The 23,621-nt window shown below is 45.4% G+C and overlaps 1 protein-coding gene across 1 annotated transcript in view; it reads left to right on the top strand.

Moving 5' to 3' along the window:
* The first annotated feature begins 819 nt into the window (after nt 1-819).
* ITK (IL2 inducible T cell kinase) overlaps nt 820-23,621 on the top strand; it is a 38,484-nt gene continuing 15,682 nt past the window's right edge. The window contains exons 1-4 of the mRNA XM_006021167.3: nt 820-1,068; nt 17,477-17,581; nt 21,356-21,437; nt 22,833-22,961. Coding sequence (XP_006021229.1) covers nt 931-1,068; nt 17,477-17,581; nt 21,356-21,437; nt 22,833-22,961 — 454 coding nt within the window. The 5' untranslated portion in view covers nt 820-930. The remainder of the gene's footprint in view (nt 1,069-17,476; nt 17,582-21,355; nt 21,438-22,832; nt 22,962-23,621) is intronic.

Here is a 23,621-nt window from a genome sequence, read left to right as displayed (position 1 = left end):
TCAGATAAAACAACGAATGAATTCATCTAAAGCATTCTCTGGTTTTTAATTCTCCTGAAGCTGTTGCAGACTTTCTGGTCTGCTGCACTGGAAAGCTAAGGAAACCATTAACTCCTGGTACAGTATATAGACCCCACTGCTACCAATTATATCGCCCCGTGCTGTATGTACTGAGAACATGTTGCATCGCGATTTTCCTGGGACACACAGCAGGGATTAATTGTCTTCCTCCAAGCACATCTGGAAAATCCAGTGACAGGCAAGAGATTAATGGATGATATTAAAAAAATGGCAATTTCTGTTTCTACATCATTGCCGTATGATCCCATTGTTTAATCTGCAACTTGCTTTTACTCCCATGTCAGAGACTCGATGGTTATAGAGACAACTTCTTTGAAAAGAAGTTTTAAATGTAAGGCATTAAGTAAAGTCCTGAACTGATAAACACGCGGTGGGCACGACAACGCCAGGTGTCTGTGAGAGGGGCTTGGATTCACAACCTACTTCTAAGAGGACAAGGAAGATGCCATTCCCTTCGGTCCAAATTCAGCCTGAGCTCTTTGGACTGGGTACTGCCCAGGTGTCCCTCCGTCCTGCCCCGTTGATCCCTGATCCTTGAAGTCACCCTAATTGAGTGCCCTCCAAAGGTGACTTTTTCCCACAACATTAACCTTGGAGCATTTCTCAGCATGTGCTGTTCGTTTCATGACTGGAGAGGATGTGGTTATGGTTTTGACAAAAAGGAAGCCTGACAGCGTTGCCTAGATGACAGACGGAAAGACAAAGCTCAGAGCACCTACGCTGCCTTTTGAACACCTTTTGGTGAGAAATTAACTGTCTCCCTTCTCGTGTCTCTCTTGGGGCGCGTGTGGTGTGCCGAGCTGCGGCAGAAGCTCTCTGTCCTGGGCCAGGACCGTTCCCTACCAAACCATGAATAATTGCATCCTCCTGGAGGAGCAGCTGATCAAGAAGTCCCAGCAGAAAAGAAGAACATCTCCCTCCAACTACAAAGTGCGCTTCTTCGTCTTAACCAAGTCCAAGCTGGCTTACTTCGAGCATCGCCATGGGGTAAGTCAGCCATTTTTCTCTCTTGTTTTACTCTGCTTCTGAGTTAAGAGGCATATAAGGAAGGGGAACCCTCCCGTCCTTGCTACGGCAGCATCTGTCATACCAGCTCTGAGCTAAATGTCAAACCCGGCTTTTGCAGCCTGGTAACAGCAGCTATGCACAAGGATAATAACGAGAATACATCAGCTTACCGGACATAAAACCTAGGTATTAACTAGCATCCTGTGTATGGCCAGATTGTGGACTGCTGCCATGTTCACAGTTAGGGAGAAAAATAAAAGTGGCTCTGTTATACACACCTGCTTCATTTGGAAACCGAAGGCAACATCTTTAGCTGTTCAGTGATTGTCTACAACATTAAGCTGTGGGCTACGGGGACGTGGCATCATATTTATAATATTAACAGTTAAAAAATCCCACTCTCAGGCTTTTCCCAGGTGCTGTTATGTTTTCTATTGCCCAGATAAAGTCTCAAACGAAGTCTTGTTTCCCTACTTCATTTTCTAAATATAACAAAAATGAAAAGCAACTATGTGTTTGCCAGTGTAGTTAAAGTTTTTACCAAGTCCAAAAGTCTGCTGCTTCTCCTGTTGGATGTTCTTGGTAGACTGTTAAATTTCACTAGCTATTGCAAGTGTTTTCATCACATCTGTCAGGAGTCATCCACAGTGGAGAGCTTGAAGGGTTAACATTTATGGCTGCTTATACATCATTTCACTCTGTTGCCTTGCAATATGGATTTTGGGTGTTTGGGGGCAAAAATGTAGGCAATGTTTTATGCATCCAAAATTCATTTAAATTGTAAAAATATTATCTCTACTATGTGTTTTATCAAGTTACTTTGAGACTGTCCCTGCTGTTCTCTAAATGCTGTCATTTGAAGGCTTGGGGTGTTGTTACAACTATTTAGGTGGATGATTCTCAGTAACATTTTCAAAAGCAGCCTAAGTAAAGTGACTTAAGCTGCCTAAAGTTGCAGGGAATTACTTAGTTGGGATTTTGGAAAATGCCAAAGCAGATTAGGTGCCGAAATCCTAATGGACTCACGGGGAGGTGGACACTTAATATGGCTAATCATTTTTTGAAAATCCCACTGGATATATTTTGGCACCTATAATCCCCTTGGGAATCTGAGGACTGACTTCCGCTGGAACGCCGGTTTTGTAATTGCTTCGGAAATGTTGGAAGCGTTATCCCAAGCTCACAGTAGGCAAAAGGGGGGCAACTCAAAAGCCCCCCAGAAATAAAATGTTTATGAAAATAGTTAAAAATGTGTCATGATACCCACCCCATTTGCATGTGCAGACAGGACTGTGCTCACAAGGATGTGTTTCTTCCTCTGCTCACCTCTTGTGCCAATAGCTTAGGTGCTTGCTTTGACAAGACAGTTCCTTGACTATCAAGATACCGGGCCAAACATTCAGCTGGGGTAAATTCTCATAAGACAATTCACCTGTGCTGCATTAGAGCAGCGAGAGTTGGACGAACTGCATGTGTAGCCCTGCGTACTGCAGGGAGGTCTACGCAAGATACATAGGAACGTATGTGAATGTCCGTGTGAGTATACTGTCAAGACAGGGCATGATGGTCCACGGTGATTCCTTGCTTTTATGCCAGTGAGAAATGTTGAATTAGGTCCAAAGTGTTAATAGAAAACCCTAGGTCAGGGCTTCCCGACCTTTTTCTCAGCATGACCCCATTTAAACACTGGAAATTTTTTGCGACCCCAAAATGATGCAGACAAGCTCCACAAGTCATGAAAACGGCATTACAATCATTATGGTCTTCATATTTTTCATATTCAACATTTTAAATCATTTCAACTTCTTTTTTAGATTTAAAAACCGATGAAAACAAAGTCTTAATAAGCTATTAAGTGCATTTATTTGATGTTTATTTCAATTGCTTGACCTGTGGATTATATTTACTGTGGTGCCCTGCCATTAAACAACCCTGCTTATATTTACTCCTGTTTATAGTTATAACATATTTATTCCTTTTTATATTTATAAATAGGAAGCATATCCATCATAATAGGTCGATGCTGTCAAGCGTCTTTGCAACCCCATTTTTTATTGTTGTGACCCCAAATAGGATTGTGACCCCAAGATTGGGAACAGCTGGTCTAGGTTGAGGTTCACTGTCATCCTTGTCTAATCTCGACCGATTTTCAAGCACTTCTTTAGAGACTGGTTACTGAACTTGACTGTTTGGCCATATCTCAGCCTAAGGCAGGACTCAAAGTGCCAAGAAGTCTAGCCAAGAACATAAGCATGCGCTTAGCTTCAGGCAAAACACTTCGGTCCCTCCTTTCCACCGAACATGCATGTTGTCCCATTGGTTTCAATGGAGCACTTATGCTTAAGGTTAATCAATGCTTAGCCTTTTTTGCATATATTGTGGTGCTAACAAGTGTAAGAGGACCTTCCAAAGACCAATTAAAGCTGTGCCACTTGCAAGGAGGTGAAGAACTACGTCAAAGTACCATTTGGGGAGACGTCTGCAAACTGTATCCAATGCTAACAAAGCGGCTGGTGTCACAAAGGCAAATTTTTAAAATAATTGTCGTGACATTTTCTATTGTACTGCCCCATTGCAGGGACAGAAAGCTCTATTCTTTCATTGGTCCAAATGCGCAATTGCCATTAATGCTAATGGCAGATATTTACATACATCATTAGGAAAATGAACCCAAAAATAACTAGCAACAATAAGCAGCTGTATTTGCTGCAATTCATTATACAGTGCACAATGCCAGGCTGTCTTAGCATAAAGCAGATCCCTGATAATAGGCATGTGTTCAGCCCCCAACCCTACTGAAGTACATCATAAGTTTCTTTATTACAACATGCAAATCGCTTCCACAGGCAACTTTCTTTGTTGCTAAGGGCTGATCTTCCAGCTGTTTGTGCATGCGAGTAAGCGTGCACATGCAAGTCATCCTGCTGGTTCCTTGGAGCTACGTTGGTGAGTTAAGTTGTTCCCACCTAGGGACCAACCATGCGAACACACGCACACGAGCTACTCTAGTCCTCTCACATGTGATGGGACTATACCCACGGTTAAGCTTACTAAAGTGCAGGGATCCTGGTTTTTGCTGATAAAAAAAAAAATCCCCAATTTTCGGATTAAATCCACATTTAATGCTATATAGATATAGATATAGCTAGATAGATATAGATATAGATATATATAGAGCTATATAGCTATATCTATCTATCTAGCTATATCTATATCTATATCTATATAGCATTAAATGTGGATTTAATCTGAAAATTGATAGATAGATATAGATATAGCTATAGATATAGATATATAGCTATATCTATCTATCTATCTATCTCTATAGCTATATCTATAGCTATCTATCTAGCTATATCTATATCTATATAGCATTAAATGTGGATTTAATCCGAAAATTGGGGATTTTTTTTTTTATCAGTGAAAACCAGGATCCCTGCACTTTAGTAAGCTTAACCGTGGGTATAGTCCCATCACATGTGAGAGAACTAGAGTAGCTCGTGTGCGTGTGTTCGCGTGGTTGGTCCCTAGGTGGGAACAACTTAACTCACCGACGTATAAAGATAATAGATATATATATTGCTATATAGATATAGCAATATATATCTATATATATTGCTATATCTATATAGCAATATATATATATCTATTATCTATATCTAAATTATATATAGATATATATAGTGATATCTATATATTAGTGGTGTTTCATTTTAATTGCAGAAAAATTTGGATTTGGGGTTACTTTTTTAATCTGAAAATTGGGGATTTTTTTTATCAGAGAAAACCAGGATCCCTGCTGATGTGAGCAAATGTCTGCAGGGCTGAGACCTAAAGTTTGCATTATTGAGAAGGAAGCAAAGGCCTTGGGAAATGGTTCCTCAGGGCTGGATTTTCAAAGGCATTTAGACATTTATAAACACTGACAGGTGGCTACCTGGGTTCAAAAGCACCTAGACAGCTGCATTCAATTCCTGCCGATGGGATGGAGTTAAGCTCCTAAATAGATGTGGGAGGTTTGGGTCCCATGAAGAGCCTTGCTATGTGGGAAGAGTAATGGCCCAGTTGCTAGCATGTCAGGCTAGACCTGGGTTCAATCCCTGCCCTTCCTGTACTTTGTGAATGGTCTTGGGGAAGTAGTTTAGTCTTCAAGCTGAACCTGGGGATGGGATTGCCTCCAGGGAGAAATACTTTACACTGAGCAAGTCACTCTGCCCCTTATATTATTTCTGCAAGGATTTCCTTTCGTTCACTGATGGCCCCGGTATCACTCCAGCTCTTAAAACAATACCAACCTAGCAGGGACGATTTGAGATCCCTGCCTCAACTGCATCGCCATCATCAACTCTCCACACCTCTCAAAAGCCAAATGGCACCAATTGTCCCTTTCCTGGACTCATTTTTTCCAAGCCCTTTTCTATTCAGTTGTAATAATGCCACTTCAGCCAGCACCACACCGGGAAGCATGCCCCGAATGCTTTCAGCATCTATCCTTTGCTGTGGGGTTGCTAAGAAAGGCTGGTTCGGGTAGCCTATTTTCCAAATTCTCCATGTCCCAAATCCATCTCTCTCTTTTCCGGTAATGCTTGTAGTATTGTAGATAGTTGGAGCTCTTAATTGCTTATTCTATCAGGCCACATTACCTTGAATATCTGCACCCAGACATCTGCACATTGAAAGCTGTTCAGATTGCATTCTGGGGACTTGTTTTTTCCTAGGGTTTTGATAAATCTAGGAGGGAGCTTAAGACGTAGCTTTGAGACTCCTGTTTTGGTGTCATGGCTAATCCCATCGGCTGTCCATACCGTATTCGGTTTTTTGAATGACTGTTCTTGCTTTTCTCGCAGCTCACAACAAATACACAAGCATCGGTGTTAGGAATGATACGATCCAGACAGGTGACTTTTATTAGTAGCTTTGAAGGAAATAAATAAGTTTATTGGGAGACAAATGAGGCTTCAAAACTGTTGTCTTTGAAGAGTGAATGAGTCAGCATCGTTTGGCAGATTGAGAAAGACCGTGTTTTCCACTGAGCGTCTTCAACTCCGTCTCCAAACCCACCATCTCCCATTTCCATTCTGCCAATCTGTGGCCTAGCAAAATCCATACACCTTCAAATAAGTTGGGGACAAGCCGCAGCCTTGCCTGGCGTGGATGGTCGCATTAAACGAGACTGCTGGCTCCTGGGTTAGCTTTACTGAAGGTTATGCATTTTGACCCAAAAATCTAATTATTTGGAGGATACGGCCAAGGGCTCCATTAACTCCTGTTATCAGCTGCATTGATTTTCTAGCCAGGGAACTTTGGAAATCCACAACATGCAGATCAGCAGGCCATTGCCATACAGTGCTTTTTTCTGTGATGAGACAGGATGAAAATCAGGTCTGCAAAAGGTTGATTTAAGCAAAAATGAACTGGTGGTCATAGGCTTGCCGTCCCTGCAATTTCTAAATCTATGTAAGATGAGTCATGGAAGGTTTTCCCTGGGACGGAAAGAAACCAGCCTTGTGTCAGTTTTTGGGATCACTTTTTTGGGGGGGAAATCACACTATACTCCCATTTCATTGCCCTCTCAATTTGCCTCGAGCATTTCTGCGCTGACGGGATCTTCACCGGGTCAGTTGTTGCTCTGCCATCTTTCAATCACTGCTTTAAGTTCATCCAGTAATGAATTTGCAGGAAACACCCACGCTGTGCCATCATCTCCACCTTATCAAAGTTAAAGCTGACCCCTAGGGAGATTTATTGAAGATGCCACTGATCTGTTCTGCCAATCTTTCTTTTCACTCCTCCAAGGTGGCAAGGATTTTCCCTTGCTCATCTCTTATCGGACTTTCCCAGCTGTGAAGAAAACCACCCTAAAGTCATTTAGTGGTTTGAGAAATCATCCTCCTGTCACTGCTGCCCTTTCTGCTTCCACTGCCCATCTATCTATCTATGCTCTTTTCCTCTTTGTGGCTGATGTTTTCGTGTTTTATCCTTATAAACCTCTTTAAAAAAATACTTTCCTGTGGCCCTACAGCATAGTGTAGACTTAATGTAGCCAGCTCTCTTTCATTCTACAATACCCATAAAAACCCAGCTTTGCAAAAGCCAAGTATGCTCTCTGCTCTATTAATAGCCTGTTTCTCTAGCTGTTTCCAATATCATTTTAGACTGTTTCCACCAACTAGAAAGCTCACGTGAAAGCCTAGGCCCAACATTTGCAAACTTTGCTGATATGATCACTTATTTGCTTATCAACCAATTTATACATATATACAGGAACCTATACTTGCATAACCATTGCATGTTATCATGGGCATGATCTGAGAGGATGCCTTTATCAGCAGCAGTTGTGGCAGCTAAATGCAGGTGTTTGGTAGCATTGCAGGGAGGCATCACTTTCTAAAAAGAGGATTAGGAGGATAGTAAAACACTGGAGCAAGTTACCCAGAGCGGTGGTGCAGTCTCCGTCCTCAGAGGTTTTGAAGACCTGGGTAGACAAAGCCTGGTCTGGGATGATGTAGTTGGGGCTGGTCCTGCTTGGAGCAGGGGTTGGACTAGATGCGACCTCCTGAGGTCCCTTCAACCCTCATTTTCTACTATTTGCTATGGTCTGTTGTATGCAGGTCAGTGGTTATTCTCTTTTACGGGATGCCGTGCAGTAAACAAAACCGTGCATCACAGGGATAGGTACGAGAAAAAGGAAACGAACGTCTCTGGTATGAAGCCTGTTTTTTCTCTGGATGCTTCCTTTTAACCTCCAAAGCCAACACACCTCAGTACAGAAAGCTCTGGGCCTGATTTACTTGCATTTTGAACCTGTTATCCCCAAAGACTTACAAACCTGCAGTAGCGCAGCGGCACATTAGCTCGTTCCTGGGTGAGCGTGCGCAGCTCAGAGTAGCTCTCCCAGCTGCGCCGACCCTTCTTTGGAGGATGCTTTCCCTCTTTGATGCAAATTCAGTGGAGCAATAACACCAGTTAAAGGAGGTTCAAGTAGGGAGGACTTCTGGGGTGTGCCCCCAGCAATGCCATGCCATTAACCCCTTGTAGGAATTTCACCCACCAGATTTGCAACAAATGGGGATCTGGTAGCAAAAGGGCAATAGCACAAATAATGAGGGCACAGAGGATTGGCAAATAAAATATGTATTGTGCAGCAGATGAGGCACAAGAGGACCCTCACCCTATTATTAACTACATTGTCATCTCTCATTCGGCCGAAAGAGTCACGGTCCAGCATAGCCCATTATTGATTCACCTTCTACACTTCAGTCAAGCGCTTGTGTGTCTTCCCAACCAAACCAAGCATCCAGGAGGGTTTGGAGGGTGCTGCAGAGGCCTGAAGGGACAATATAGCAAAGAGCAGCTGCTGTCTGCCACCCTCCTATCATGGTTACAGAGCACAGTGCTTGCCGAAGGGGTTTCCAGGGGCTTCCCCGGCCGAGGGGCTTCCAGGATGCTGGGAGAAGCAGGGATAAGGCAGTATTAGCAACACTCCCATGTTATGGCCCAGTTGTCCCAATCAGTCTCCCCATCCCTTCCCATTCCCAGGACCAGAAGAGACATCAGCATCAAGTCATTTGCAGCCACTCGCGTCACTATTTCAACAACCTGTGCATATAACATGCCCAAGTCCCATGCCCCGCTATGTGCTTTAGGATATAAAGACTGGGCAAGAGTATAACAAATACAGAAGAGGACAGAACCGCAGCTGAAATCATAATCAATCCTAATATAAGTAGCCCTGACATGTCCTGGGGTTTATTGCAAATTCTTTTCTCTGGACGATTGCACACAACACATACAGAAGTGTGAAACCTCTCCATTCTCCCTTCATGTGTAAAATAAGCAGTCACGCACATGGATTAAAAAATGAAAGCATAAGCTGGAAATTAAAGGCACAGTAAGCAGAGTCCAATGAGAAATCCCAGTAATATCAATGGTATTTCTTCTACCTTTCTTCGAAGCTTTGGGTACTGGCCATTCTTGGAGACAGGCTATTAGCCAGCATGGATAATGTGTATGTTCCTAATAGGAAAGCTCATTTCCAAGGCATGGCAAAACATTCAAGCCAGGGCAAATACCAGCAGGGTTTCTATCAATTCAGCTGTCACCAGTTTTGAATCCTCTGATAGCAGTAAGAGTGCACAGAGAGCAGTGGTAATACATGAGACTTGACCACACTGATGCAGTATTCAGGGACGTAGATTTGATCAGCCAGTTTTGAATCCTCTGATAGCAGTAAGAGTGCACAGAGAGCAGTGGTAATACATGAGACTTGACCACATACCGATGCAGTATTCAGGGACGTGGTTTTGATCAGAAACTCTGGAAACAGAATAGATGAAACAAGGAGCTTTGTCACGACTAAATCGCTGCAGTGACCCATCGTTGTCCGTCTCCATCGTAACGCTACGTGGCTCAGATGGAGGAGGTCCAGGCAAGCAGAAGCTAGCAGCAAGGGACCATACGGTGCCGTCGGTTTGTATGCAGAAGCTCGGCTCCAAATGAGGTCAGTGGAAGTCGCCCATTGACTGTGGCAGGAGCTGGATTAGACCCAAAGGACATGACATCCGAGGGCAGCAATGCTGCAGTAATGAACAGATGCCATGTTCGCCAAGCAAGCTTAGGGAAAGTGGAGGCTTTTTTTTCCACTCCTACCACTTTTTTCTCTGTCTCCCCTCAATGCCCTGACTGATTAAGGTGCTTAAATGCATCCTTAACAACTGCCTGAACAGTCCTGCTGAGATGAATAGGGCCACTCGCACGTATGAAATGAGCTGCATGTTTATCTGCCTGGCCAAACGGCGGCCGTTTACCTGTTTTCTTCTCTCTGCCTTTTCCATGATGTGCAATGCAAACCGGTCATAATTCCTATGCACCAGAGCTGCTCCTTCATTCAGTTCAAGGGGCTGATAAATGCAAGTCCCAGTTGCCTTTGGCTTTCACTAGAGCATTATCCTACAGCTAATGTTAACCCAAGACCAAACCCCAGCTCTGAACACCCCTTCTTTCTGAGAAAGTCCAGCTCCAGGTCTGACATTTGTGGGTTGGACCCTTTCCAGTGACATCGCCTGGCGTTTTGTCATCCACTTGGTTTGCCAAGAGAGAAGAAATGTATTTGAAAGAACAAAAAAAGACTTGAACTATGCATGACTTGTGCATGACTGGTACCTGGATCAGCATTCATAAGTTTGTCCTCGACTAAGATGGTCCCTAGGGAAAGCTCCCTTAAACTAAAGTAACCTGAACATGGATTTCCCTCCCGGGCCCGTGTCTGAACTGACATGTACCAGGTGTGACAAGAAGGACGCAGGGAAGGATTTCTGACCCAGGGTTGCAGTCGTCCCCCTCGCTCCTCCCTTGCTCCATCATTTAAAGGGCAGTTTTGTGCTTCGGAGTCCACAGAATCACAGTCTCCCATCTCAGCGACTTTCCAATCTTCATTAGCACACAAAATCATTTTTCTTTTGCTGTGTGTTCTCCATTTATCCCACAGGACTTCCTCCTCCAACCCGGTCACGTTCAGCTCTTTGCAGGCTCCTAATTCCTAACAAAATTCCAAGAAAGATGAAGAAAGTCCTTGCAAATATTACCCACGTAGGGCAGTTTCTGGGCTCCTCTCTGGTTCTGCCTCTTCTCTCAGAGGTGTTAGGCCTGGGGGTTTTCCAGCAGCCCCTTAGCTGTGATCTCACTCAAAAAAACTCCAAGCAAGCAAAACTCAACCTATTCACTCCATCCAGGAAGAGCACACACCAACTGAAGAAGGGTACTTGTACCCAAAAACTTGCAAAGAAGAATTTTTCCAACTATTTAAGTTGGTCGAATAAAATATATTAGATTTCCCCAAAGAACCTTGTCTGTCTTAGGTCTTAAAAGCACTGACACAGATTAGTCTCTCTCTGCCCCTCTGTATTAGATCTTCATACTATTATATGACCATAGAAAATATTAATGAATAACATTAAGAGAAAATATTATTTCTCATGGGCTTAAGCATCTGGATATACCGTGATAAAAACAAGAAAGAAGAACAAGGAAAGTAAGTATAGATGACACATTTCTGAATTTTTCCAAGAGGGGAGTCTGAGCTCTTTTTCTTCTGAGGATTCAGGGAGCGCTGTGAGCGAGAGAGCCGGCTCTGCTTGCAAGCGTTTCCAAACCTGGCATGGATCTGGCTGGAATAAAAAGGCTTTTTTTTTTAAAAAAAAGTCAGCCTTTATTTACTGCTCCACTGCTCTCACTGTGCATGCACACTCCCCAGACAGCACCTGCCGCCTCGCTGCTGTGGCTGCGTAACCTTGATGCACAGGAATCAAACACAACGCGAAGCGCGGCCGAGCTCTGCAAGGCGACTGCGTCGAGCCGGCACCACCCAACTCCTGAGATCCGCTCCCCACGTGCCTTCACCCTCGCGGCAGCAAATGTCACTGTTTTCTGGCCCTGACTCCCGTCAGCCTGGCAGTGCCAACTCAGCTAAGCAAGAAGGAGCTGACTTCCAGTCTTTCTATATGCATGATACACAGGGCTGTTTGCCAGGTGCCACTGCTTTCACCCTGGGGTTACATAGGTGTAATGCAAAATAGTCTGTCTGGCAGAACCGTGACTACACATCGCTTCAGCTTGCCTTGAAGGGCCCCAGCTGAGTTGGCAGCCTTGGCACTGAGAGCATGCACTTTCATCCTTGAAAGCAAAATACCCTGGGAACAATAGATGTGGAAGCCACAGTTACGTTTCAGTGGCCTTTCTGGGGTAGAAGAGCATCGTAGCAGAGAAGCACCTACATAGCACGGGTGAAGTTTTTGCTTTAGTCAAGTCGCAGACACTTAAAGGGCACCTCAGTGATTGCACTGATGTGCAGATGCCACTCCAGAAATGCCAGTTACTTAATTTAATTTGTTCTTTCCAACTAGGTAAAAATCCATTGAGCACTGGCATTTGTCTAGTTAATGTTTCACAGACTTTTGGGGCTTACAGTGCAACACCTAAAGCGCTATGTCACATCTAATATATAAGGGTTGGCTGTTATGACGATAATAACAATACATTATATAAATGGGGTACTTCACATGGGGCTCTGCTCTGTCTTTGTGGCATGCGTGCAACAAACATTATCCCTAATGAGAGCCGCCCCTAGAAGCGAAGCTAGCAGACCTCTTCCACTTACACTGCATTTTGGAGGGGGCAGGAAAGCAGGTGGAGTTGTTGTCCTTCCTCTGCAGCTGTTGAAAGTGTTGCTGCCTGCTGCTCTTGCTAAATACCCGGTGCATTCCCATGTCTGCTGTAAAACTGTTTCAGGTTCTCGCAGGTCACACATGCTCGGTGCTCTTGGAGCAAGGGTGCAAAGTGTCAGGGTTTTGCCTTTCTGGGCTCACAGCGACTGCCTGCTGCATTTCAGAAAAAAATAAAAATAAATACAAGCTACCTTGGTCTCACCCCTAGAAACCCACAGTGCAAAAGCCCCTTGCTTCTGCAGCAGCTGCCGTGCGCAAGCAGAGCAGCTGGTTGCAGAAAGAAGGGACAAGAGACACGGATGCCTGGACCAGCACAGGGCCCTGGCACAGCGGAGAACCCTAATTCATCAGAAAGGCTCATTAAAGAGGCTGCATTTGGGCCGAGTGACCCTTTATAACACTCTCTGAGATTTAAACTCACCTCCTTAAAAACAGCACGGCAGGAGAGGCGGGTGGCTGAGCATCACCCCTTTCGGTTCTCAGGTGCTTTGGCGAATCTTACCACTCCTGTTCACCCACCACCTCCCCACAGTCCCGGCTTACCAAAACCATCAGCTCGGGGCCAAGGGTGTTCCTGCCACCCATCATGGAGTCTGGTAGGCTGCATGAAACACCCGACAGTGCCCCCAGCACCTCAGCTTCAGTGGTCTTCACTACTTAGGATGAGTCCATCTGGATCCCTGTCCTGTGTTAGCTTGAAATATTCATCCCTGCAGCCCCCCATCCCCTGCCTGTCCCCATTTTCCCTCCAGCTAATATGGCCATTTAGCACTGCCCAAATCTTTGCAGTGACCTCCTCTTCCCCACTGCCTCGTTCCTGCGGGGAGCTATGCAAGAGGCTTTCTTCTCCCCAGTCTCAGACTTCTTGTTCAGCCCTGTGCCTTTCCTTTCTCCAGCTGCAAGCACCAGGAATCCCATCTCTAGTGCTGCTCAGTGAGATCAATGAGTCTTTAGACTCAATAACAGTCTGGTAGGGCTTTTCTCAGCCTCACCGGACACTTAGGAGGACACTCTTCCAGCTGCAACGAGTGTGCTCTGGTCCTGGGATGAAAGCATGAAGTAGAGGCTCCTAAAAGATGTTGAAGTGGGAGAGATGGTCCCCAAGGTGCCATGCAGTGGGGATGGGCGAGATAATGATTGCTGAATGCTATTTGGTCTTCCCTGCTGAAGGGAAAAGTGCCCATGAAAAGAGGTGCTGGTTGTAGCCATGTTGGTCTAAGGACATAGACAGACAAGGTTCTTCGGGTAAATGCAATATCTTTTGTTAGACCCATTCAGATAGTTGGAAAAATTATTCTTTGCAAGCTTTCGGGCACAAACACCCTTCTTCAGGCAGAGGAAGCATCTGCAGCCTGAAGGGTGCTTGTAAAGCTTGCAAAGACATATTTTTCCAACTATTTTAGTGGGTCTAATAAAAGATATCACATTTACCCAAAGAACCTTGTCTGTCTACGAAAAGGGTAGATTCTCCTGGTTTGAAAATTAAACCCCAAACCAAATCACAGGTCCTGCTTCTCTGGGGCAGAAGGACCCTGGTTTCCCAAGGTTGTAAAAAAACCTCATGAGATTTATACTTGGGGTAAAAGTTACCTCTAACAAATAAGAGTGAGGGGTACAGCCTCCGAGTCAGAAATTCCTAGACCTCAAATGGTGGAGGCTGCACGGGGGAGAGGAGCAGCGGGAAGAAACCCTGGTTAGATGCTATTCACTCCCCCTTGCACCATGCACTCTCTGCCCCGTGTGACACCAGGAGACTGGGCAAGAGGATCTACGGTCTGGCCCAGCAAATGGCAATGCTTATGTCCTTATGTCCTTCTGCTAAAAGTTGAGCCAGTGCTTCAGCAAATTGGGGCCCATTGGTGGAAATGCCAAAGAGGGAATTAAAACTCAACAAATATCTCCTCTCCCCTGGAAACCCAGCGTTGGATCCCATGAAATCCCATAGTCTCATTGACCCTAAGGACACCGGTGTGACTGAGCATCTCTTGCATCACGTGTCTGCCGGGGGGAAGAATGAATCAATTAATCAATGGCCAGAGCTGTGCAGAGGCAGGAGACCCTGGCTGCGGGGTAGCTGGAATATTGTAGATTAGGATTGTGATGGATTAGGACCCCGGACTCAGCTTGATTTGGTTTGGTTTCATCCATCCCTTACTGCCACAGTTCCCATTTGGCTATCAAGGAACAAAAGCAGAGAAATAAATCTGGGTATATTCATCTGCAAAGGGATAGATTTCACCTACGTTCAGGGCCACGGTGTAGCTTCTCTTGGCTAGACATTTCAAAAGACATCATGGGCTGAGTTCAGCAAAGACACCAAACTAGTTAGAAGAAACCAGTTCAAGTAGAGAGAGACACAAAAAAAACCCAACCCAAAACCAGATGACCATAAAAGATGCTTCTGAAGCCTTTAATTACAATGTCAGCAGACTGAGAATAGCAAAGAGAGGGCTGTGGCATTGCTTATCTCTAGCTGCCTGGCCCTTTTCTGGGGAGGAGTCTTTGAGGTTTTCTGAGCCATTCGAAAGAGGGTTTTTTCCCACCCCAAAACGGCACAGCTGCATTTGTGAGATTAGAGTGCAGCCGGGCATCACACAGCCAGGGCTGCATTTAGCTTCCTGCCCCATTGCTTGATAATGCCTGGTTTGCAGGTGGTAGTTTCCAGCTGCTTACGCTGTTGCAGGGCTGTAATTGCCTTCTCTGGTCAAAATACCCCGCGAGGAGCCAACGTGCCAATGGCAGGATGCTGACGGGAGGTCAGCTGTAAAACGAGGGCTTGGCTTGTTGAAGAGCGATGCCAGTAAAGTGACACGGTGGGTGATAAGGATGAGAGAAAAGTGGGCTGCAGCTCCTTGCAAAGGCAGAAGTCGCCTTTTCTGACTAAGAAATCGACCCAAATCGAAGAGCGGGGAGGAACATTGTGAAAGGCTGAAGGAAAGGTCACTTGTGGTTATGGCTTGGGACTTCAAAGGGATAAGATGAAGGAGGGTTTCGTGTCAGCAAAATTGAAGGTTTTTACAGGAAATCACTGACTGAGTTTCTCCTGGAAAGGGGAGAAAGCCCCTGGGGCAGCACAGATGAAAGAGGCGGCTGCGGAGAGAGATGGAGGCAGCCGCGGGCAGGGTCGGGCAGGAAATGGGGGGACGTGGAATAACACAGACAGGAGATCAATGTGATTTGAAGGATACGTGTGAGGTGTGGCATTACCCCACTGGTGAGCGAGGCTCTGGGCACCCAGCAGTGCCGTGCTGCCGCAGTTATACCCAACAAGTGCTGGAATCAGGACACGCTGATACTGGCTTTGTAATGCCTTGCTCTGCACCCCGCTCTGCTCCCCAAAGCATCATAAAGTTTGCCAGAAAAAGCTTAGATTTGCTAGTATGACTGTTTGCAATGTAAGGCCTGTCGGCTGGCTTGACTGGGTTCAGAAAACCACTCCCCATCAAAACCCTGACCAAGAGAGCTAGGCAGGGAAAATCCCCCTAGAATAGACATATCTGGGTGATACAGTTGGTGGTGTCTCTACTAGCTCTGCCAATCTTGACCAACCTTGACCAACCTTGTCCAAGCTTGACCAAGCTTGACCAACCTTGACCAACTTTGGCCAAGCAAAGCCTACAGAGAACAACGCTATGCTGTTTCCAGCCTCAGGACATCAGCAGAACTTATTCCGGGGCAGTTAGACCAGAGTATGGCCTACGTGTCTCTTAAATCCCATTGTCTTGAGGATGTATCCTTTGACGTCATGGCCTTGTTCACCGGGACCAAGTCACCCTTTGTGATTAGCTGCGTCTCGGCTTCCAGGTAATTAGACCGGGTCAGCGGGCGAAAGCCGACAGCCCGAGGAAGAGTTAGAAAGGGACAGAAGTACAAAGAGCCTTCAAGTCCGTATGCCAAGAAGACGACGGGGACCGTGTGCTGCTTTTGAAAGACAAAAGTCTTTTGCACCTTGGGTGTTACTTATTACAACATTGCCGTCTTTGAAGTCATCTTGGCACAGAGCAGAGCTGGGAGAAAGCGACAGTGTTTAATCCCCGCTGAAGAAGAATCAAAACAGGAAACGAGTTGGCCTCCAAAGAGCGAGAGTGCGTTTGCAGCGAGCCCTTCAGAAGAGAGCGCTGGATAACAGTCCTGCCCAGCGCACGCCGATGGGTTTCTGATCGGCTGCATTAGGGACGGTGCCTGCAGTTAGGTCCTGGATAGGGAGTGCGGTTTAATGATGGGATTGCTGCTAAAATGCAGCCATTTTTGCTTTCAAGAGGTTCCTGTATAGTCTTGAAGACTTATTGGTTTCCCTTATTGAAGGCAATCTAGCTGGTGTTTTTGGATGATATTGCATGCTGGAACTGGCCAGGAAAACCTTCCTGCAGCCGGTTTCAGGGGGAGGAATATTTCAAAATCCCTTGCTATATATTTTTTGCTTCTTACACAAACAGCTGAAGCCAAAACCTGCCCACCTCCTTGTTCTTTTTTAAAAAAAAAAATTTTTTGCTTCTTACACAAACAGCTGAAGCCAGAACCTGCCCACCTCCTTGTTATTTTTAAAAAAAAAATATTTCAATAAAAACATTTTGTTTTTGGTAAAAGTTCTCAGTGTCTGAAAAGCAACTTCCCTCCCCAAATACCAAATCGAAGGCAGACCAGGTTTTTTGGGTAAATCCAGACCATGCCATGACAAGAAATGTAAAACCTGCCAACATATCTTCGCCACCCCCACGATACCTACACCTCATGACAAAACCATCACCGGTCCTGGATCTTATGCCTGCACCCCCATAAACCTAACCTGCCAAATCAAAAACACTTACCCAAATTAGGACCATTTCTCAGTCGATACTTTTTCAATGTCAAAGCCAAACACTTTAACCAAACAAAACTTTTTCCTGGAAATATTTTGGATTCGATGAACAAGTCATTTTGTTTTGTCGAGGGGAGGGGAAATGTTTAACCAAAATGTTTGAACAAGTCTATGACAAACACAGTGGCAAGTTGCTAGACGAGCGCATAGCCTTTAAATTCACAACGCGCTTTTCGAGGAGACGGGGCTGATGAAAGGCAATAACATATCTCCCACGAAGTTCACAACTGGCTCTTGTCTTAGTTAATTGACCATGATCACGAGTCTGACTGAAATCACTAACTAAATGCTTTTCTTTGTCTTTTAGAAAAAGAGGACGTTGAAGGGGTCGATTGAACTGTCCAGAATCAAGTGTGTGGAAATTGTGAAAAGTGACATTATCATCCCCTGCCACTATAAGTACCCTTTCCAGGTATGTCTTTGTAATGCTGATACCAGTCACAACATCCCTTTTTTTGTATAGTGTCTTCCACTGTGTCAAAACACACGCACTCCTTAACAAGCAACAGTGCTATCTAATAACAGGGAAATTATGGGTGGAAAACATGGGATTAGACTGAGACTAAAATGAACTGGAGCATTGGAGGCAGCATCGTTGTCTCTACCCCCCAGAAAGTTTATGGCCAGAGGACACCATCATGTAACGTGACCTCCTGGATTGCACAGGCTGTCGAATTTAATCCAGTTGCTCCTGTCCTGAGCCCAATATGCTTTGTCGGGCCAAAGGATCACAGTCCAGGCAGTGACCAAAGGGCACTTTGGTGTCGCCCCTGCTTATCTCTCAAGTGCTGTGGGGTAGGAGTGGACAGACGCACAGCTACTGCACGTTCCCTACTCCCTTTCAGTTCGCTGCGGTGTGCCCAACCTTAGGGTCTGAGCATCTGCAGCTCTCAAGGGAACCCAATGGTGACATCAGTGCCCCCCAGAAAACAAGATGCCCCTGAAATGCTGAGTTGCCCTCACACCCAGCAAGCTCCCTGGGCTGCGACTGTTGGAGGAGAGGCACCGATGTAAGAGCACGCTGTTACGAGAGCGCTGTACCAGAACGATGTCATCCTGCCTGCGGTTAATTAGTCAGCAACGAGGCTGCCAGGGGACTGGCGTGACGCAGCTGGGCTCAGTTATTTTCCAGGAGCAGTGAAGTGGGCAGCTCTTAACAAAGGCTCGGTGCCAGCTAGAGACTGACACACGCAGATGAAACCTAGGGCCAACCATCGGCACACCAAGCTCTTTGCTTTAATGGAGCGTGGCCAAGAATGAACCGAGTTTCCTTGGATACAACAGCAGTTAATAAAGGAAGAAACCCCCAGATCTGGCTTCTTGCACATCAAAATGTTGCTTGAAAAGAAAGACAAAGCAGCAGAAGCCCGATGGATTCTCCCGGCAAAGAAATTGCCCACGCTTTTTATGCAAGATCATGACACGGCAGGGTGGCAAGTCTGAATTCTGCCCCGGGAGACAGAGTCACACGGTGCTTTGTAAGGGGTTATTAAAAATAAATAGGCTGCTCCCTCCTGCTGCAGCTGTGGTGTGGAACCACTGATGGTTTTGCTTCTTCATGTGGCTCCCTGTAAGGCAGCAACGTGCAGGTAGGCTTTTGCAAGCTGATTCATTGCTTGCTTGCTGCAGGCTTTGCGAAGCGACTTCACATGTCAAGAGAGATGGCAAGACCTATCAGCAACATCAACAGGCAGCTCAGAGCAAGCAGGAAACATTCCTCCCTTGTTTCTGTTTCTTGTAAGAAAGGGCATAGCTGGTCGATACGGCGCTTGCAAAAGGGTTGATTCAAGTTTCTGCAGAATTGCAGCAGAGCGCTAAAAAGTTTTGGGAGAAAGGGATCAGCAGACTCTACGTGAAGTCTCACGACACTCTCTCAGTTGGGGAGATGCTGTTTAAGGACCACTGAAATCTCCCTTTAAAAACTACGGGGGGGAAACTGCCAAAGAGCCCACGATCTTGGGAGTCAGACTGAAATCCTCGAGTCTAGAGAGAAACATTGAAAAAGACCTACAGAGCATGCACAGCATTTACACAAGCACTTCAGTAATTTTAGGAGGGTCCCTGGTCTCATTTAGAAGGAAATCCTGGAGAGAAGAAAGACCTCGCCTTGGGGCCTCTCAGTCGTGACGGCACGTTACAATATTCCCCCCATGTGTGTCACTGTCACGACTGAGCTGTGTTTCTCTTCCCGCATTTGTTCATTAGTAGTGCAGTCTCTATGAGCATAAAGTCTTTGTTTCTCAGCAGCTCGTCTGCTGTAGCAGCTTATTTCCCATCTAAAATCCCAGAGCCAGATTCTCTTTGCTGAGGTTGGAGCCAATCTTATGTAAGCCCATTCATTTCCATGGGGTCAATCAGGATTTCCCTGGCACAAGAGAGGCCAGAATTTGGCCGTAGGATTTCATGCGAAGACGAGCTGCAGAAATACATGCCCTGTAATGAGGCAGGGATGCTGTTTCCATACAGATATTCTTAGTCGTAGAAGTCATATAAGCCAAATTCTCTGCTAATGGAAATGGCCACATCGCCATTGATTTCAGTGTTGTTTTCCTGGCAGCAAAAACCTTGGCTTAAAATAAATGGTTGAGCAGAGTTCGGTCTGGAGCTGCGGGTCCTCTCAGTTTTAAACTGGGACTACGAGCTCTTCCTGGCTAAGTACAGGCAGAAAAAAGCCTGAGGCTGAATCGATTCGATCTTTGCAGGTTAGTCTAAACTACGCAGATTGAACCGACAAGCAAGTGAACAGACATTCACTTTTGATTCTGGAAATGCAGCCACATGCCTGCAGTGGCCCAGGCCAGAAGCCAGGGGGCTTGCAGGGGAGATGCAAAGCATCCTGGGATGCTGGGGGAGTATGAGTGAACTTGAATCTGGAGTGGATCTGGAACAGAAGTTCAATAAACCAATTTAACCTGCCCTGGAGGTTTTCAAGAGGAGACTGGACGGTCACCTCGCTAGGGTCACTTGACCCCAGTTGTCTTCCTGCCTACAGTGTGGGGCTGGACCCGATGATCTGCAAGGTCCCGTCCAGCCCCTGACAATCTATGAATCTGTGAATTAACCTAAATCAGTTCAGTCTGATGCTACATCCATCCAGGTTTACCTTTACCTGGTTTTGGCTGTTTTGAAAGCGGTTTATGTGCACTGAACTTCTGTTGTGTTATAGATGTGAACCTATTTCCAGTCACTTATACCGATTTCTGTGTAACTTCTGTCTGTAGTCAGAGTGCACTTTGAGTGTTGCATCTACCTGCCTAATAATTGCACAGCCCTGGGCTCCTTGGAAATGCCCAATCTCAAGACTCCCATTTATCATTGCTTTTTCTCTTCCCAATGCTGGGGGCATATAAATATTTGCAATGATCTAAGAACCTGTCCTGGGAATAGTAAATCTAATTAATAGACAAGTATCAAGGCAAGTGCCTAATTGCTTTCCAATCCATCCTGGATTGTTTGCCGGCATTGTCAAAAGACCTGGTCCTTTTTTGCCAGGGAGACTAAAGCACGAATAGCGCCATTAGAAAAAAGGGTTCCTTACACCAAGTTTCTTGCAATGCTAAGGCATCATGACTGGTTAAAAAGGCTTCAAAGTCACTGTCACCTAATTTGCTTAATAATCCTGCCATGTTCCATGAAATAATTGAAAATGTTATGCAGCTATCTTGGTGGGGCTTTTCTCAAGACTGCAAAAAGCCCTAGAGAACGCTGTTGCCCCGACTCCATGTAACAACACTAGCTCCAGGACCAGTCCGCCCTAAGCTTTCTGCACTTCATTAAAGCTCCTTCCTTGGCTTTGGAGATGTCTTATACCTCCAATTTCAGCTGTGAAACTAGCAGGGTCCAGTCAGTTCAGGGCTGCTTTTGAAGCCTGGAAATTGGTGGCTTCCAATCGGTTTCAGCAGACAATTAGAAAAGGAAATTGGTCGTGGAGATAGAACGATGCTATGCAATGATGTGCTTTATGCACTTAGCTCACGCGCAGGTAAGCAATAAGTAACTAGTTGGAAGTGGCCTTGTGTTATCCAGTTAAGTGAATTATGCATTTACCCGCTAAGCTTACAAGTGGAGCGCTCTATATCAATCTATCATTCTTTAGGGTATATTAAGTTTGCTAAGGGATCAAAGCTGCTCTCAGTTACTGGGAACTGTTCCTAATCACTGGCTTGCTTCTCTGGTCCTCCTCCAGATTGTTCACGACAACTACCTGCTGTACGTGTTTGCCCCGAACAGAGAGAGCCGCCAGAGATGGGTCTTTACTCTGAAAGAAGGTAACTCCATCACTGAGATCACTTGCTCCAAACCTCCCTTCTCACTTGCCGTAGAAGAGAAAGAAATCACAGGAGTCAAAAAGAGTCAAATGCCTTAGACTGAGCATACAACGGGGTGCTTGAATAGGAGGCTACAAGGTCAAATGTGTTTGCAAATTTTGTGGGTAAATTTTCAGTGCCCCTTGGAAAATGTGGCCTACTCCCCTGGGATCACTGCCTCCTTCATCCTTAGTCTCTGTTTGCTCAAGACTTTTTTTACTTGGCTAATTCTTTTAATACAAAGCAGTTCTTGGTTTTTCATCCTCAGTTAAGAGAGTCTTTGTTTGGATAACAGCCTTCCTAAAGGATCATCTTTACCAGGGCTTACATTTCTGGGTGGCTTTCATTTCCCTCTCCAGCTCTCAGATTATATTTGCAGAGCATTGTTGTGATTTTGCAGTGAAAGCACGAGCACCGCAAACAGAAATGAAGCACAGGGCTTGCAATAAGGGAGCTTTTGTTTGGGAACATGAATGACACCAGGCCTCCCTTGAGCTTGTGTCTGGGTTACAATACGGGCGGTTGTAATGGGAAGTTGTGCACAGATCGGGGAGTGTTTCATTTCTCCTAGAGACGCTCGGCCTTGCTACCACGTGCACTGTTCGTGCATTTACTCTGTGGTGGGTTATTAACTTCGCAAGAAACTGCCTTTCCAATCGCTCTGCCTTTAGACGTGGTGTACCTGCACCTTCGTGGGGCGACTCGAACGGGCCTGGGTGACAAGTCAGCAGAAATATATAGTGGGGGGGGGGTTTGTCGGAGCAAGTTTGGTGACCAGAGAACCCAAATTTCAAACGTGGGAGATTTAATCCCTCACGTGGGTTGGTATTGCATGTCGATGTGAGACATTCACTGCGAGTTTTGATCCATACAGCTAGTCTGGTCACTTCTGAAAACAGAGCCAATAATAGTAAGCCACTGGGTGCGACACATGCTATGTTTGTGGTGTCTTATAACTCTGCTAGTCGATATGCCAGGCTTTTTTCTCTTTTACAAGTACTTCCTTTGTGGTTCAGTGCTAAGAGTTTTAAAAGACCCATGCTCTGCTAGGATGCTGTTCTTCCTCAGCGCAAATGCAGACCTTCAATAGCATTAATCAGGGTTATTTGTTGTCAGAAAGGGTAGAATATACTCTTTTATGTATGCAGGTAAAGCATTTAACACAGCTGGTGGAAGAGATCCACCAAAATACTTTTGCCATAAGCGGGCAGACCCTCTGAGCGAGGGGGAAATGATTTGCACCGAAATGTGGGTGATTTCTACGTGGCTCCGTATAGCTGTGCCCAACCTTACGTCCGTGCATTGTCAATTGTCTTGCAATGTAAATACATCTCCATCGTCCCCCAAACTTTTCAGAAACCAGGAACAACAACAACTTGGTGCCGAAGTATCATCCCAACTTTTGGATAAATGGGAAATGGAGATGCTGTGCGCAGACAGAAAAGCTGGCAGCTGGCTGCATCATATACGACCCCACTAAGAATGGTAAGGGCTTTATCGGGTACATTTGCACCTCTTCAAGTGGCCATGCTAAGCAGGGGTAAAAGATTCAATGCAACTCAAAGGTGGCATTAAAGAACATTATGCTAAACTTCCAGTAAAGGCAGATGTTGTCCCTTCCCAAATACTCCTTTGCTTCATCTTCCCGTCTCCCATTTCAGGTGGTGTGGTGCCCTTTGAATCAACATGGAGCTCACTGTGGTGTTCAGTGCTATAAAATGAAAGAGAGGTGTAAAACCAAGGGTCTGACCTATTCTGGTCAGTAAATAGCAATAGTAATTTGCTCCAGACAAACCTGGATGCCTCTGTTTCATGGCTATGCGTAACCAATCATTCTGGGTTTATTGTACCTATTCTCCCCCTGTCCTTTCAAGTGGAAAAATTAATCTTTGCTTCCAATATTTGCTTACAGACAACCACTGAATTGTCTGTATGTTGTTACTAGTGGGAACTGTGTATAAGCATTCCTCCCAAGGCTTTTCTTCCATACCATCTGCGCAACTCCCCATACAATCTGCAAGGCACGTCCAGGTCTTATGGTTGAAGGATGCTCAATAAAAGTGAAGGTTTTGTTTCCAACTTACTGGTCTAGAAGCAAAAGGAACTGCTGCTTGTTTTGCATGGTTTATGGTGTCTTCTCTTTCC

This window comes from Alligator sinensis, unplaced genomic scaffold (genome assembly GCF_000455745.1).
Source record: "Alligator sinensis unplaced genomic scaffold, ASM45574v1 scaffold550_1, whole genome shotgun sequence".
In the NCBI taxonomy this organism is placed as follows: Eukaryota; Metazoa; Chordata; order Crocodylia; family Alligatoridae; genus Alligator; species Alligator sinensis.
This window is presented reverse-complemented; position numbering and strand designations above follow the sequence as displayed.